This window comes from Chionomys nivalis, chromosome 4, assembly GCF_950005125.1.
Source record: "Chionomys nivalis chromosome 4, mChiNiv1.1, whole genome shotgun sequence".
NCBI classification, from domain to species: Eukaryota; Metazoa; Chordata; class Mammalia; order Rodentia; family Cricetidae; genus Chionomys; species Chionomys nivalis.
Genome location: NC_080089.1, coordinates 71,151,365 through 71,167,881, shown reverse-complemented (window position 1 = coordinate 71,167,881; position 16,517 = coordinate 71,151,365). Strand labels below are relative to the sequence as shown.

General features: G+C 39.9%; 1 protein-coding gene across 2 annotated transcripts in view; it reads left to right on the top strand.

The window, feature by feature from the left end:
- Positions 1-16,314, top strand: part of Tcf12 (transcription factor 12) — a 270,782-nt gene extending 254,468 nt beyond the window's left edge. For both annotated transcript variants that reach the window (XM_057766680.1, XM_057766681.1), the window contains 5 exons: positions 415-529; positions 1,075-1,237; positions 3,499-3,731; positions 8,249-8,402; positions 12,796-16,314. In XM_057766680.1, coding sequence (XP_057622663.1) covers positions 415-529; positions 1,075-1,237; positions 3,499-3,731; positions 8,249-8,391 — 654 coding nt within the window. In that variant the 3' untranslated portion in view covers positions 8,392-8,402; positions 12,796-16,314. The remainder of the gene's footprint in view (positions 1-414; positions 530-1,074; positions 1,238-3,498; positions 3,732-8,248; positions 8,403-12,795) is intronic.
- The last annotated feature ends 203 nt before the right edge of the window (positions 16,315-16,517 follow it).

The following is a 16,517-nucleotide window of genomic DNA, read 5'->3' as shown; positions in this document are numbered from 1 at the left end:
CCCAAGTGCTGGGATTAAAGGCATGCGCCACCACCACCCGGCCCTTTTGGCTTTTACTAACAACTCTCCATGGAATTTTAAATTTTGAAACTTATTATTTTTTAAGTAACATTTGTATTTAAAAATACTTTACTACTGTCAAGTATTTAAAAATGTTCACTAAAATTCAGAAAAAGTAGCATCCAAAAAGAGTTGTTAAATTCAGATGAATAGTACTGTATTCTCTATAAAATCCTCTATGAGACTTATATAAAGCTAAGTGGAGTGGTACATGCCTGTAATCCTGACTAAGACAAGAGAGTCACTTGAATTAAGGAGTTTGGGGTCAGACTTTTAGCTGACCTATCAGAAAAAAATAAAAAATGGCCACTTTGTGACTTCTTTTTGTTATTTTGTTTTTGTTTTTTACTTTAGGTTGGAACTCATCGGGAAGATTCCGTCAGTCTCAATGGCAATCATTCGGTCCTGTCTAGTACTGTTGCTGCCTCAAACACAGACCTGAACCATAAAACATCAGAAAATTACAGAGGTAACTTTTGTCATTTTTCAAGCAGTACTGTAGAAACCTTTGGTATTCTGCCCGTTTGAACCGACGTCTGTGGATCAGACTGTCCCGTAGTAGTGTTACCCTGTGGATGCAAAGTGTCACTGTCTACCGTTTATCCAGCCATCTTGACTGAACCAAGTTAACTTTAAACTATGGTCCTTGTAACACTGGCTCCAAGTGCCTGTCCTGGAACTAGCTCTTGTAGATCAGGCTGACTTCAAACTCACAGAGATCCGCCTGCCTCTGCCTCCTGAGTGCTGGGATTGAAGGCATGTGCCACCACCACCCAGCTTCAGTATAGATTTATAAATAAATACAAATATCTAGGTAAAATTAGGACTGCTGACTTCTTGACCACTAGTTTTTGACAAGTTGTTTCTGTCTCTAAATTATGTACATTCCTTTACCTCCAGAATGTTTCATACAGCTCAAACCCTAAGTATATTTACCCTCCTGAAAGCTTTGAACCATCTTGATTGGAACATGGGAGTCTAGATTTATATTTTGTTTCCTTTCCATTTTGTTAGGTGGCTTGCAAAATCAGTCTGGAAATGTTGTTCCAACAGAAATCAAGACTGAAAACAAAGAAAAAGATGAGAACCTTCATGAGCCTCCTTCATCAGATGACATGAAGTCAGATGATGAGTCTTCCCAAAAAGACATTAAGGTCTCGTCTCGAGGCAGAACAAGGTATGTTAGTGTCCAGCCCTTAAATCTCACATATTTGCCCTGGAGGAAAAAAAAAAACTTTGGGACAGCAAAGGGTGCTATGCATTAGTAACAACCAACTACATTCCAGGTGCCAGGCTGTGATTTTTTTTTTTTTTTTAATTCTGTATTTACCTATTTCATCCTCACATCTCTAAAGAGAAGGCATGTGAATGTCTGGCTGAAGGCATGATTTCACACCCCTTTATGTCTTCATAAAGATATAGAAAGGAGCTGCCTCCCTTGTCTCAGTTGCTCGTAGTTTATTTATATATATACATACATACGTACATACATACATACATACAGTGAGAGAACAGGTTAAACTGTTTGTTGTTTGTCAGCCAGTAAGTATTTGATCTACTACAGTACTAAGTATATGGTAGAATCTAAATGTGGTTCTTACAAGCACCAGCCTGTTGCTTATTATGTGGCATTATTGGAAACCACCATATGCTTTGGTTTTGTGTCATCTGTGGCTGGGTTTGCTTTACATTGGCAGATTTGAGTAGTTGCCACAGGCACCATTTGGCTCACAAAACAGGAAATATTTATCATTTGGCTCCTCATAGAGAAGGTTTGCTATTCCATGATTTCAGCAGTAATTTGAGAAAAATGTAAAAAAAAAGTTCCAGATAGAGTGATACTCTCAGGAAGAGTTTTAAGTCAGTTAAAATTGACTTGCTTTCAAACGTGAATTTGGACACATTAATACGTGAGTTTCAAGTGATTTGTGTGTCTTCCTTCAAATTTTTTTTTTAAGTTTTATATTAAAATTAGGTGATTTAGGTACTGGGGGCTGGAGAGATGGCTCAGTGGTTAAGAGCACTGACTGCTCTTCCAGAGGACCTGGGTTTAATTCCCAGCACCCACATGGCAGCTCACAACTTTCTCTAACTCTAGTTCCAGGGGATCCAACACCTTCACACAGACATCATGCAGGCAAAACACCAATGCACGTAAAATAAATAAATCTTTATTAAAAAAAGAACATATTGCAAAATAGGTGATTTTTATGTGCATACACATATATGTGGTTTTGTTTTTCAGACATTGTAGCTTAGGTTGGTCTTGAACACATGATCCTCCTGCTTCAACCTTCCAAGTTGCTGAATTGCACACATGATTAGCCAAACCCAGCATGACTTAATGTATTTTCAGTGCATCTTATTTTATGAATCGTTTGTCAACAACATACCTATCACATGCGGGTATTGATATTTAATATGTTTTTGTGTGTTACAGTATATTACAAGGGAGACTTCAATGGTGGAACTGAAAAAGCCATGGCCATCCCTTTCTTCATTTACACAGCTAACAAAGAGTGCCTTTGCCTTTGACATTCTACTGCTTTCAGAGCCTAAATGTTTCCCTTGAGAAAAATGAATGTTTGCAATGCTGTGGTTTTAATATATGTCTTACTCATGTGAAGAATATAAATGAGAAAGTAAATTCAGTCGGAGAATTCTGAGACCACTTCTAGGCATCTTAATTTATAATTTTATTATTCTGAACACATTTTAAGAGATAATTTATATCCTTTCTTCTCTCTATGTCCATTAGGAATCAATAAACTTTCTACTCTAAAGATCCACTTACACTTTATGGGTCATGTTGTCCTTGTCACATCTACTCAATTGTTTGTAGCAACAAATAGCCAGATATATATATCTGTTTGTCTTTCCAAAAAAAAATTCCAAATTTTTTTGTCATCACATCATCAGCATCAGAACTATGTTTTGAGACCGTCTGTACCTTGTCTTCTGTCCCTTGTGTTCCAGGTGATTGCTTCTAAGCAGGCATGTTGTGCTCATGCTCAGAGACAGGACCCTCAGCACTCAGTGCAGTTGAATCAATAGGAACTCCTAAGATGCAGCTTCTGGGTCTGTAGATTGGGTATAGACTTGAAAGTCTGTTGAGGTGGTCCTGGTAACACTGAGGCTGCTGCTGTGTGGGTCCTATCTGTATAACAAGGTGGTAGAATTTAGTTATGTTTCTTGTTTATGAATAATTTGCTTTCATGGAAAGGCCTTTATGCTGAAATGTATGGTGAAGAATGTATTAAAATCATGATACAACTTTAACTGTTCAGGTACAGTGAAGAGAGGAAAGTCATAGCTAAGTACAGCTGTTGCTCTGGTCTAGTAGGAGTTAAATTTTCCATTTTCACCTTTATACTTTATAATTTGGCACAGTCAGCATTTCTCGGGAAGCTCATAGACACTGTTTCTACTGTTTTCCAGCAGTACCAATGAAGATGAAGATCTGAATCCAGAACAGAAAATCGAAAGGGAGAAGGAAAGGCGAATGGCTAACAATGCCAGAGAGCGCCTGCGCGTGCGGGATATTAATGAGGCATTCAAGGAGCTTGGCCGAATGTGTCAGCTTCATTTGAAGAGTGAAAAACCTCAGACTAAACTCCTCATTCTTCATCAAGCCGTGGCAGTCATCCTTAGTCTAGAACAGCAAGTCAGAGGTAAGTCAGTCCAGCAGAGACAAACAGGCAAACATTCATTAACTATGCTTTGCTTAGGCAAGTTGTCTGAAAGCTATCTGTGCCATCAGGATCCAGCTCTCCTGTACTTCTTAGACTCAATATCTACAGGCTGGGAGCTTCCCACAAACCTGTAGAGTTCAATCCTATGAAATGGGGCAGAGAACAAGAAGTATCAGCCTGCTGTTCAGCTTGGAGCCCATTTCCTCCTGTGGACTCAGTGTCTATGTTTCACTGTTGAATTTATTTGTCTCAACCTGCCCTCTTCTCTGCACCATGCTGTATTCCTTCCTTAGCACTGGATTTCCTTACATGCTTACCCTGGGGCTTCTACAAATACTGCTGGTTAGTAGTGTGACTAAGCATGGCTCCTCCCTGTCCTTACCACACTGGTGTCCTTTATACCCATGTTAGATCTCAGAGTTGCTTTATTGATCTCTGTTAGAAATGACATAAACTTCTAAGACACACCTATGTGTCACATATGTGTGGTTTGAAATCTTCATTTGTTTAGTTTGTATTTGTCATAGCACCTCTCTGTGCTGGGCAGCTATCAAATAGTAGACACTTCTGCCCTTAAGGTTCCACTGTCTAGCTTATGTTTCAGCAGTCGCCTGTGTAGTCTGTCAGTTGCTAATGTTTTATTTACAACCTTTTTGCAAGGAATTAATAAACGTTGCTCTGGACCCCAAGCCTTATACAAGTCTCTTTGCTTGTGAGCAACTCTCTTTCCTACTTGTGTTGGGTTATCTAGATGTTTGTATTGGGTTTAAATAGAGTAGAGTAGGCAAGTACTTGAAAACTACAACCACGATCCATCAACATCACAAAAGATCACAGAGAATCACTGGAATAAACCTTTATAAAAAGCGGTCATCGCTGCAGATTCTTAATTTCTGTGTCCCTCCAGTATGTTGTATGTGTAGGAACAGTGTATAGTCACCCTTTTCCTAAAACCAGGAATGTGCTCATCTTGATCAAAACCCTATACAGAGGATAAGTTTTCATGAAACCAGATCTTGAAGAATTACAGCCTCCTGTGTAATGCACCAAGACTGACGGTTGCTCACGTGATAGTAACAGGAACATTGTTCTTTCCTTAGCCATTCTCATGTTCAGTTATTACCACCCACTTATTTCTTGAACTGTATCTGAATGAACACTTGGCCCCACTCTGAAATCAACAGTGTCTGAGGAAACCACAGATGCATTCTCCCTTTCTTTAACTCTTGATTTCACCAGCAATTTACTCTTAAAGCTGTCTTCTCTGTCTGTGTGATCAGCAAAACTGCCAGAATTTATTCTTATTTAACACCTTTTCATTCCCACCATGTATTAGAACTTAAAAAAAAAAGACAGTTTTTTTTTTTAACTTTCGAGTGGAGATACCTACTCTCAAATCCAAGCCATTAAAATGAGAAATGTTTCATTATTTGAAAAAAGTTAGAAACCCTGCCTTTCACAGGTGGACCTTGTTCATTTGTAACATGCGACTGAACAGAAAAACCAAGTCATAGAGAACATCCAGGCTTGTCCAACTACCTCATAACTGTACTGTTCTGAGTGTAGCTCTGACGTTTTCACATTTTCTGAGCTGTCTATGGAATTCTTTACTGAATAGAGATGAATGAGCTTCAGATACACTGAACTGCAACTGTCCTAGGGATTGCTTTAATCTCAGGAAGGCCTTTTCTTCAATTTTCATACTGTAAGCCTGAAGTTCAGAGCCTTTATCTTACAGCTCCTTTTCAAGACTCCTTGAAAAGCATTCAGATGCCTCTGTCCAGTATCTCATCAGCTCCCAGTGCCTGGTCCTTAGCAGTGTCTTCTAAGCTTGGTGTAGTTGTCATTGCCTGAACTGTAGCTCCAGCAATTGAGACTTGTAATAATGTTCATTTAGGAAGACTTGGTATACTTGTAGTCCTGAGCCCAGCAGTTTACGTATGACGTGCTTTGTTTACTTGGTTTAGTAGGCCTAGTCTGGCTCCTTTTGGTTTGCAATGTGCTCCAGACTGCATCTGACCAATCCCAACCTTGAGTCTGTAGTGGTATATTATTTGTATTTTGATAAATAAAATTTTCCTGAAGACCAGAGTGTTGTAGGAGCTGCGGGCTGTGTTCCTGCCACCCCAGCTCCTGGTCGTCTAGCTAGCTTATGCCCCAAAATAACAACACACAAACTGTATTCTTTTAAACACTGCTTGGCCCATTATATCTAGCCTCTTCTCGGCTAACTCTCGCACCTGGACTAGCCCATTTCTAATTTATGTGTGTAGACCCCAAGGTGCGCTTACCGGGAAGATTCTAGCCTACATCCATCCTGGGTCGGAGCTTCATCGCATCTGCCCCAGAGAGGAAAGCTATCGAGTCTGAGCTCACTTCCTCTTCCTCCCAGCATTCTGTTCTGTTTACTCCACCCACCTATGTTCTAACCTATGAGGGCCAAGCAGTTTCTTTATTTTTTAACCAATGACCTTTCTCCATCACCAGAGGCAAATCTTAAAGCCATTAGAGGTTAGGTAATGGTGGCACACACCTTTAATCCCAGGATTTGGGAGACAAAGTCTGATGGATCCCTGCAGAAACAAATCCAGGTGGTGGTGGCTCACACCTTGAATCCCAGTCCTAGGGAGTCGCACACCTTTAATCCCAGCACTAGAGGGAATATAAAATGGGAGGAGAGAGAGGCTTAGTCTGTTTAGTTTGTGGTCACCCAACCTTGGTAGAGGTAAGACTTCTTATACTGGCTTGGCTGCTTTTTCTGGTTTTCGGGTTGAACCCCAATTTCTGTCTCTGGTTTTTTATTATTCATGTTACAGTAGTCTCCTAAAGCAGACATATTTAGGGTTTTGGTTGGTTGGTTTGGTTTTGGGCTACATAGTGAGACTCTGTCTCCCCCCCCCCAAAAAAAAAAGTGCCATTTCTGTGAATAATATGCTCATTACAGTTTAGTTTTAAATGATCTCTTTGTATCCATTAAGGTATTTTGAATCAGTTTATAAACTGATGTGCATGGCACTTAGCCTTGTATAGCATATGCTTATAACAGAAACAAAAATAAACTGTCATAAGCAAGATACCTATGCTTTCCATTTTTTAAAAGATGTATTTATGCATTGTATGTATATGTATATTCGTTTACATCTGCACACCAAAAGAGGGCATCAGACCACATGAGCCTACAGTTATAGACAGTTTTGCACCACCATGTGGGTCCTGAGATTTGAACTCAGGGCCTCAAGAAGGCCAAACAGTGCTTTTTTTTTTTTTAAATATTTATTTATTTATTATGTATACAATATTCTGTCTGTGTGTATGCCTACATGCCAGTGGAGGGCATCAGACCCCGTTACAGATGGTTGTGAGCCACCATGTGGTTGCTGGGAATTGAACTCAGAACCTTTTGGAAGAGCAGGCAATGCTCTTAACCTCTGAGCCATCTCTCCAGCCCCCCAAACAGTGCTTTTAACTGCTGAACTATCTCTGAGACCCCACGTTTTCATTTCTCATGGTAGCCCCTATTCTTTTTACTTCTCAGAGACACCTGCATCACACATCGTATCTTGTCATCTTGGTTGTCTTCTTAAAAAGTTTTAGCATCTTCCTTGCTATACCACAACCACAGAAAGAACTCTGTCATCTTATTCTTTGTGTACATTAGGGTAGGGAAGGAAAGAATGCCATGGTCGTCTGCTTCCCTTGTTTTCATGTGTTTCCTACAAAGGCATAGTTTTCTGAATGGGTAAATGTGAAGTGCAGCACAGATGTCTTTCCATTAAGAGTGTACCCGGCTACATATTAATTCACTGTATCCTATCATAGCAGGACCCATAAAGAGAACTTGATTGACAAATAATAGCACTTACCAAGATTTGTTTAAATATTAACATGTGGATTTCAAACAAACTAAACCCTAGAAGACTAAATAATATTCAAAAATAAAGAAAATACAAAGTGATCACTAAGAATTCTTGTGTCTCGTTTAATACTGAAGGTTTAGTTCAAGCATATCATGGTTGCCTCTGTAAATTAGAAAATTTAATATATAAAAAATGAAATTACAGAGATTGATCATCCTCACAGAAAGAACAATAGCAGTTTGTTCAACTTAAAACTCAGCAAGGGGCTGGAGAGATGGCTCAGAGGTTAAGAGCACTGACTGCTCTTCACGAGGTCCTGAGTTCAATTCCCAGCAACCACATGGTGGCTCACAACCATCTGTAATGAAATTTGGTGCCTCTTCTGGGCTGCAGGCATACATGCAGACAGAATACTGAGAATGCTGTACACATAATAAATAAAAATAAATCTTTAAAAAAAAAAAACTCAGCAAACTTTATTCTTGGCAGGAAGATAACCACAAGTTAAAGGCTATCCTGGGTAACAGAGACCAGACCAGTCAGGCCTGGAGATCCAATCTCAGTGTCACTTGCCCAACCCCTGTCCTAGCTCCTTGATCTGCCCTCTTATATACTGATAATAATTCTCTCCTGCTATAGAGAGGAACCTCAACCCCAAAGCAGCCTGCCTTAAGAGAAGAGAAGAAGAAAAGGTCTCTGCTGCGTCAGCAGAGCCACCAACCACACTGCCAGGAACCCATCCTGGGCTTAGTGAAACTACCAACCCTATGGGTCATCTGTAAACATCAGCCAGGTACGTATGGGTCTGGGAAGGAAGTACAAAGACACCACTTCATTTTAAAGTGGTTAGAACTGCGGAGCTACTTTCTGGCAGACACTGGTGATTGTAAAGGTCACTTAGAATTCGGAATACTGTGATCTGTTTGCTTTTCTGTTGTCTCATCAAAACCAGTATCATTTTAGACCAAATTACTATTCAGATCATTTGGATAGCTTGTGGCTCATAAAGAGATGCCAGGTCTTCTTAGTCAGCACGTTTGCTCATTCTCCAAGAAGACAATGTCATAGTGACTCCTTTCTCAAACTGTCTCTGCTTCTTTCCTTGCTCCACATTCTTCTGTTCACAAGAATGGGCCATACCATGGAGTAGTCTTCCACTAACCATCTGCATGTGGCTCCTCTCTACAAGGTCATTACTGCACACTTGCACTTGGATTCCTGACACAGTGTCAAATGCAGTTGCTGTGCTCTGAACCCACTGGTGAATGAATGTAAATACGTTAGGTGATACACCCAAAGTAGCCCTCTTTCTGGTGGAGTATTATTTATTGAAGACTTCAAAGTTAATATTTTGGAAGTTGTGTGAACTATAATTATTTTTAACAGTAGCATTTTAGCTAGCAGCATGGATTAAGAATAGAACTGATAACTTCATTGGGGATTTTTGGTTTTAGCTTTTGGTTTTTTTTGAGACAGGGCCTTACTATGTAACCCTCACTGGCTTAGAACTCACTATGTAGATCAGTTTGCCCTTGAACTCACAAAGATCTGCTTGCCTCTATCTCCCAAGTTCTAAATTCAGGGTATGTGTTACCACTCACAGCCATAACTCCATTTTCCTAACCTGCCTTCAGTATTGTATATAGTAATTTTCTAAAGTTTTTTGGCAGATATAAAATAGTAGGGACAAATGGATGGAAACAGGAATATCAAATGTAGTTTCTTTTGGTTAGTTTTGTGACTATCTCAAGATAAAAATCTGGAATTTGATAGAATAGTGAGTAAGTAAACTTGTCTTCCAGTGTAGGATTTGGTCTATGCCAACTACCAGAATCAAATTAGATTGCAGTTAAAAATGCATATGGGGAGCCGGGCGATGGTGGCGCACGCCTTTAATCCCAGCACTCGGGAGGCAGAGGCAGGCGGATCTCTGTGAGTTCGAGACCAGCCTGGTCTACAGAGCTAGTTCCAGGACAGGCTCCAAAGCCACAGAGAAACCCAGTCTCGAAAAAACCAAAAAAAAAAAAAAAAAAAAAAAAATGCATATGGGGAAAAAGGAAGAAAGGTCAGTATACTGTTAGTTACCACTGTAACACCGGCACCCTGAAGGGAACTCTATAAACACTTCCCCACAAATATCTCCATCATGACTAGGTTTTCATGTCACAGAGTCCTCAGGCAAGAGCTTGCTGATTTACACACTTTCTAAAAGGCAAGCCTTGCATTCCGTGGAAAACAAAATGTTGTAGGAAAGTAACTGGTCTGTTTCATAAATACATATTGGTGTCTTAAGATAAAAACATGCCATTGTTTCTCAGTGCAGAGGCGACATTTTAAGTTGGCAGGTCTAGAAGAGCTGTAATAAGAAGTAAATTCATACAAAGCTCAAGTCATGGGTTTCCCTCAGACTGTGAAAAGAACATTTACTAGACTCAGAGCCTGTCTTGTTTCCTGTCTGCTATTGTTGTTCTCCCTTCAGTTTATTCTTGATTTTTTTTTCCCCCTGTTTTGCTCTCTGCTGCTTTGGAATCTCTAGCCTTATCTTTCTCTATAATGTGGAAATACTCTCACTGAGGGGCCCAGTGACCATGTAAGCCTGTTCAATCCCCAGAATCCACATAGTTGGCCTTAGACCACCATAGACTCACAGTGGCAAAAGTGCTTCTGTGCTTATTAATAGTAATAGTAACAATTCAGGAAACATACAAAAAGTTTCCAACAATTTGCCATCATTGTAAAACCAAGTAGCTTTTAGTAGTTTTCGATCCTGGGGGTATCACTGTTAACAAACAGTATTGCCTTTGATTCTTCCTAAACTGTTCTTTTAATAGTTATTTTAATAGAATTTTTTAGGGTTACTAATAACATGCATTGTATTGGAAACATGCATGTATAAAATTTGAACTAATAAGATAATTTCTTAAATTCCTTAGACAAATATTTAGTGAGGACCTACCTTGGACCAGCAACTGGGGCTTCAGAACTTTCTGTTTAGAATAAATGAATATAGGGGCTGGAGAGATGGCTCAGTGGTTAAGAGCATTGCCTGCTCTTCCAAAGGTCCTGAGTTCAATTCCCGGCAACCACATGGTGGCTCACAACCATCTGTAATGAGGTCTGGTGCCCCCTTCTGGTCTGCAGGCATACACGCAGAAAGAATATTGTATACACAATAAATAAATATTTAAAAAAAAAAGAATAAATGAATATAAACAACCCAATATGGTGGACTGGGGGCAGCAGTGAGGGAGTGTTGTGGTTACAGTGTTGAGCAGTCAATGGGTAGAATCTGAGGTCAGTTATTGCCAACTTACCTGTTCCCAAAATGGAGGTTAACATAATTGTCTCGCTAAACTGTTGTATAAATTCTTAATCATAAGCTCTCCTTTACATACACATCAGGTAAAACTCTTATAGTCAAAAGTTAGCTTCACTTTCCATGATTCCAGTTACTTATAGCCAGTGTGATTCTTTGTGCTCTAACAAATAAAGCTTGCCTGAAGATCAGAGGGCAGAAATTGCCACTAGTTAACCATAGAGGCCAGGCAGTGGCAGCACACACCTTTTTTTTTTTTTTTTTTTTTTTTTTTTTTTTTTTTTTTTTTTTTTTGGTTTTTCGAGACAAGGTTTCTCTGTGGTTTTGGAGCCTGTCCTGGAACTAGCTCTTGTAGACCAGGCTGGTCTCGAACTCACAGAGATCCGCCTGCCTCTGCCTCCCGAGTGCTGGGATTAAAGGCGTGCGCCACCACCGCCCGGCTCAGCACACACCTTTTAATCTTAGCACTTGGGAGGTGGAACAGGAAAATCAGGAGTTCAAGGCCACACTGGGTTACATGAGATTCAGCCAGTCTAAAAGAGTAACAGCTCACATCTTTTTTTTTTTTGGGGGGGGGGGGTTTCGAGACAGGGTTTCTCTGTGGTTTTGGAGCCTATCCTGGAACTAGCTCTGTAGACCAGGCTGGTCTCGAACTCACAGAGATCCGCCTGCCTCTGCCTCCCAAGTGCTGGGATTAAAGGCGTGCGCCACCACCGCCCGGCAACAGCTCACATCTTTGATCCCAGAATTGGGACCCCATGCCTTTAATCCCAGAATTAGGGAAGGTGGAGACAGGAAGTGATATGGCTGGGTGAAGAGAGGAATATAAGGCTGGAGGAGATGGGCTCAGTCCCATTCAGTCTGAGAATTTAGTAGAGGTAAGAAGACTCTCTGGTGGCTGGCTCCTTCTTTGATTTTTCAGCATTTACCCTGATACCTGACTCCAGTTTTTTTTTATTAAGATCAATTAGAATTCTCACTACACAACAGTACTCCATAAACAGTTTGTAATGAAGGCTGGGTGTGGTGGCACATCTTTTTAACCCCAGTACTTCAAGGCAGAGACAGGTGGATTTCTATACTAAGCTTGCCTGATTTTCATAGCAAATTCCAAGCCTGCAAGGATACACAGTAAAACCCTGTCTCCAAAAAACATGGGTGGTTTTGATATGCTCTCTCATATATATATATATATTTGGATTTTTTGAGACAGGGTTTCTCCGTAGCTTTTGGTTCCTGTCCTGGAACTAGCTCTTGTAGACCAGGCTGGCCTCGAACTCCCAGAGATCCGCCTGCCTCTGCCTCCCGAGTGCTGGGATTAAAGGCGTGCGCCACCACCGCCCGGCTATATATATAATGAAATTGCATTCAGTCCTTTTGCTCTGTCTAATGTATCTACTCCATATGCACTGCTTACCTGCTGCTCACTAAGTAGCCATTTCGGTTATCATACCCACTACCATAAGTACTTGTTGAAGCAGTCCCTATGTCTCTATCATACTTACTAATGGCCCCAAAGCATAAACTTAAATTATAATATATTGTTAAAAGTCTTCTATTTTATTGTTTATTTGCCCATATTTTTCTTTGCCTAACTTGTAAACTTTATCCTAAGCATTTATGTATAGGAAAAAAATCGTAGTGCAAGTAAGATTCAGTTCTTTACAGAGTTTCAGGCACCCAATGAGGATATTGGGTCATAGCTCCCTCAGATGAGGAAGAACTTCTGATATCTTAAAAGAAAGAGACTCTTGTATAAGTCACTTGGACCACTTTAGTGCAAACTTAGGTATAATGAACAACAATTGGGATTTGGGGGAGTGGTATTAGTTTTGATAATTGTATACTAACTGCCCTGTTTCTGCCACAGTTCCAGCATCATCAGTAGGCTAGATAGAAGGTGACCTCTCCTCATAAAGACTTGGACAACTCAGATTATCTGAAGACACAAACCTGACAGGAGAAGAAAAACAAAACACTTGAAGCAAGAAACTCAAATGTAATCCTATGATCAAAGCAGCTGGTCAACACTTCCATCAGAAGTGAGGATAGGAAGCTCATCAGAGAACGCCGGCCCATGAGGTGTTTGCAGTGTATCATTCTGCTGTAAGCAATGTGTCGCTTCTGCACAATCAGAGACTGTCTCATCTCTCCACTCAACGTGGAAGTTGCCTTGTGCCTAAACTGAATTGACAAATGCATTGTAACTACAAATTTTATTTATTGTTATGGAACTGTGAGGTCTACATATAAAGGGAAAAAGTTCATGTGGGAAGCTGATGTACACTCAGCTGATGCCAGCATTGTTAAAGCTGTTCACAAAGCAGTGGCAACCATTGGCCCTTAGCATTCCCGGCATACCTGTTAGTGTCTTAAAAAGGAAGGGAGTCCTTTGTTGCCCTCTCCGACCTTCGCCATATGAATAGTGTTTTCCATGAAATAGGAAAATATTACTTGGTATAGCATTCTCTCTTCTTTTTTCACTCATTTTTATTTTCTCTTTGTGGGTGTTATATTTGATCTGAGTCTGCATAGTTTATGGTCACAGTCCAGAACCCTCCTCCAGCCCTGTGTGCTTTGTTCATGTCCTTGCAGTGATAAGCAGACACCATCTGTGACCATAGCCTAGCTAAGATTTTGAAAGGGGAAATTTTGTCCCCTGGATTTGCCCCCAAATAAACATTGCTTTATTTCTAATAATCACTAAGACTTTTCAGGCTTCTAGGTTTCATAGTAAAGCTATAATAGCAAGAAATGTAACTTACAAGGGAGAGTCTACTTTTTAGAAATTGCTTTGTTTTCCAAGCAGTAAGTACTACATAATATGGTACTTGTAAAGTGTTAGCTGTAAGTAAGCACAAAATGCATTCAATACAATACAAAGATGACTTTTCAGGCAATGATCATGGTGAGCGTAACAGAACCCGGGAGTCCCCGGGACAGGCAGTCTGAACGCACACAACCACTCCAGGCTAATTACCTATGGAATCCAAGAGCAATGGTCACATTTCCTTACCCTGGCCTTTACTTCTCTGTCCTTTGGTTGACTGATCAGTGCGGTTGGGGCAGGGTGTGATTTAATCACCTACAGACCACCTGCCTTTGCCCTAGGAAGAGCTAGATTAGCGCTGAGCTGTACTTGTCGTTCCATCTTAGCATTACTCATTAAAGCCCCTCTGTCCCTAATCCTTCATACTTGTATTTAAGACACGGTAATCACTTTGAACTTCCATGAAATCTGTCTTCCACCACAGCAGCGCTGGGAGAGAAAAACATGCTGAACATGATGGTCTTGGCTAAGTAACTCCTTAGAGCCAGTATCAGTGGCAGTCTGCACACAGAAGAAAAATCCCAAGTCACTCTGTAACTTAATGGAGAATTTGAAAGAACAAAAGCTATTAAGACAGCACTTCAGATCTCCATCAGGACTATTTGTAACAAGTCAGTCTTTGGTGAATTTAGTGGACTTAGGTTGCATATGTTCTCCAGTTATATCAGACTACCTGTGGCCTTGTTCTTCATTTCAGTGTTAATCGGCTCAAACAGAAGTTGTTGCTTATGATGTGTGAGTGAACATAAGCCACTGCCTGGCCTTTTTCTTCAGAGCTTGTTGTCTTTTTCGCTATATTAGACTTTGCAGTATGCCCAGAAGCTTTCCTTCATAAAATAGAAAGAAAAAAAAACATTTGGCTTATTTTTCACTGTAGCTAGTCTTTTATACAATAATCTTGTAAGAAAATTTCTTGAATTCTAAATATTACTCTTTCTAGATTTTTGAAATCAAAAATTTTCAGTAAAAAGTTTCTTACTTTATTTTATTATATTAGGTAGTTAAAGAAAATGTAGGGTTATTTACCATAACCTGTTCATTAATATCAGAAATTTACAATAGCATTTTAAGAGCATAGTAGGTTCTAGCATACCGTGTAGTTCCTATGGAGTATTGTGAGAGCGAATTGTTGGGAGATGAGCTGCTTTTCGTCTTGTTCTCCAGTTTCCATTGTCGATTTATTGCAGATTTGTATCCTGTGTCAAATTCAAGGTATTATTGATAAACCTTTTCAACCAGCAGCAAGAAGTTCAAATTTTTTTTCTGTCACTGTAACAGAAAACGCAGTATGTATATAACATTTATGTAGCAATAAATGTGCCATCCTTTTTTTAACATAGTAAACTAGTGAGTTTTTTACACTTTTGTTTCCCACAGAATAATGTATTTTGTTTTCTTCTCTCTGCCTCCTTCCTCCTAGAAAGTCTCAAACTGCTTTTCCTGTCTGCACTAACTGTGCTTCACGGGTGACCCCGCAGGACAGATGGGCCTGGGAGAGCTAAGATGACACATCCCAACCTGCACAGTTCTCTTACCCTCTCTACTGATGCTGGCCTCTTAAGCCTTTACCTGAAGGTGGGACAAACAGAAGTCTGTAGTAGAGAAAATCTCCTCTTGCAGATGTAGAGAAGAATGAAGATGATGGGAAAGGACTTCAGATGAGGGTTTTATTAACAGCCCTTAAAACACCCTCATAATTTTTTCTGTCTCTCTTCTCTCACCTACAACCAAAAATAAATAAGCAGTCAAACCTGCCATAGTAGAGGGATGGCAATTTAATTAAAAGCTTATTCATCCATTCTTAACACCACATTCATACACACATGTATACATGTATGCATGCATTGAACTTCATGAGAAGCCTGAGATAAGGACCATCTGGAGGTCTTTTGCATGAAGAAACCAGGTGGATTTTGAGATTTGATATTCATGTGAGGCACAGCAGATCATTTTACTTCTTATGTGGTTTGATAAATATAAACCTTTTAGTTTTATACAAAATACAAACTAAAAAAACCTTCATACAGGAAGAAAATATCTGGTGTTAGAAGGAAAACAGATCTGGAGAGCTAGTCACCTTGCGTCATGGACGGGCTTATAAGAGCGTGCTCAGAAAAATCCTGTGTCTAGGAGCGCTTAGAGCTGGTCAAGACTTAAAACTTCTCCTACAAGAGCCCTGTCTTCAATTTTTTTCTCTTTGTACAACTTCTAAGGGATTCAACTCAATGGTTTCATTTTTTTATTTATTTCCACTAATATCTCTCTAGCTAATGAATTCTTTTTTTTTCCTTAGAAACTCAATTATTTTAAATAGACATCACATAAGGGGTGGGTGTACTTGAGCCGTGTGTGTGTGTGTGTGTGTGTGTGTGTGTGTGTGTGTGTGTGTGTAGCTAAAGAGTATTAGTTTTGGCATCAGTCAGTTGATTCAATTCCAAGCTCAACGTCTAATTAACTCCAATTCCTTTTCTGGAAAATGGAGAATCTGTACAAGAATTGTGTAAGTATTGAATGAAACAATGTATGGAAAGCTCTACCATGATTCTTATCACATAGTAAGGACTCAATAAATTATGAATTTTTTAAAATAAATAGTATTTTAACCAGTTCCTGGATGGTTTCTCTTCAGCCACACTGTGGGAAGTGACTTGTAACCCCAGGAGATAGCAGGCTGTGTCTGTAGGAGCCTACATCTTCTGCAGTCCTCCAGTGAAAGGTGGCACTGCTTCTGGTTTCCATTGTTGGTGTATTGAGGATTTGTG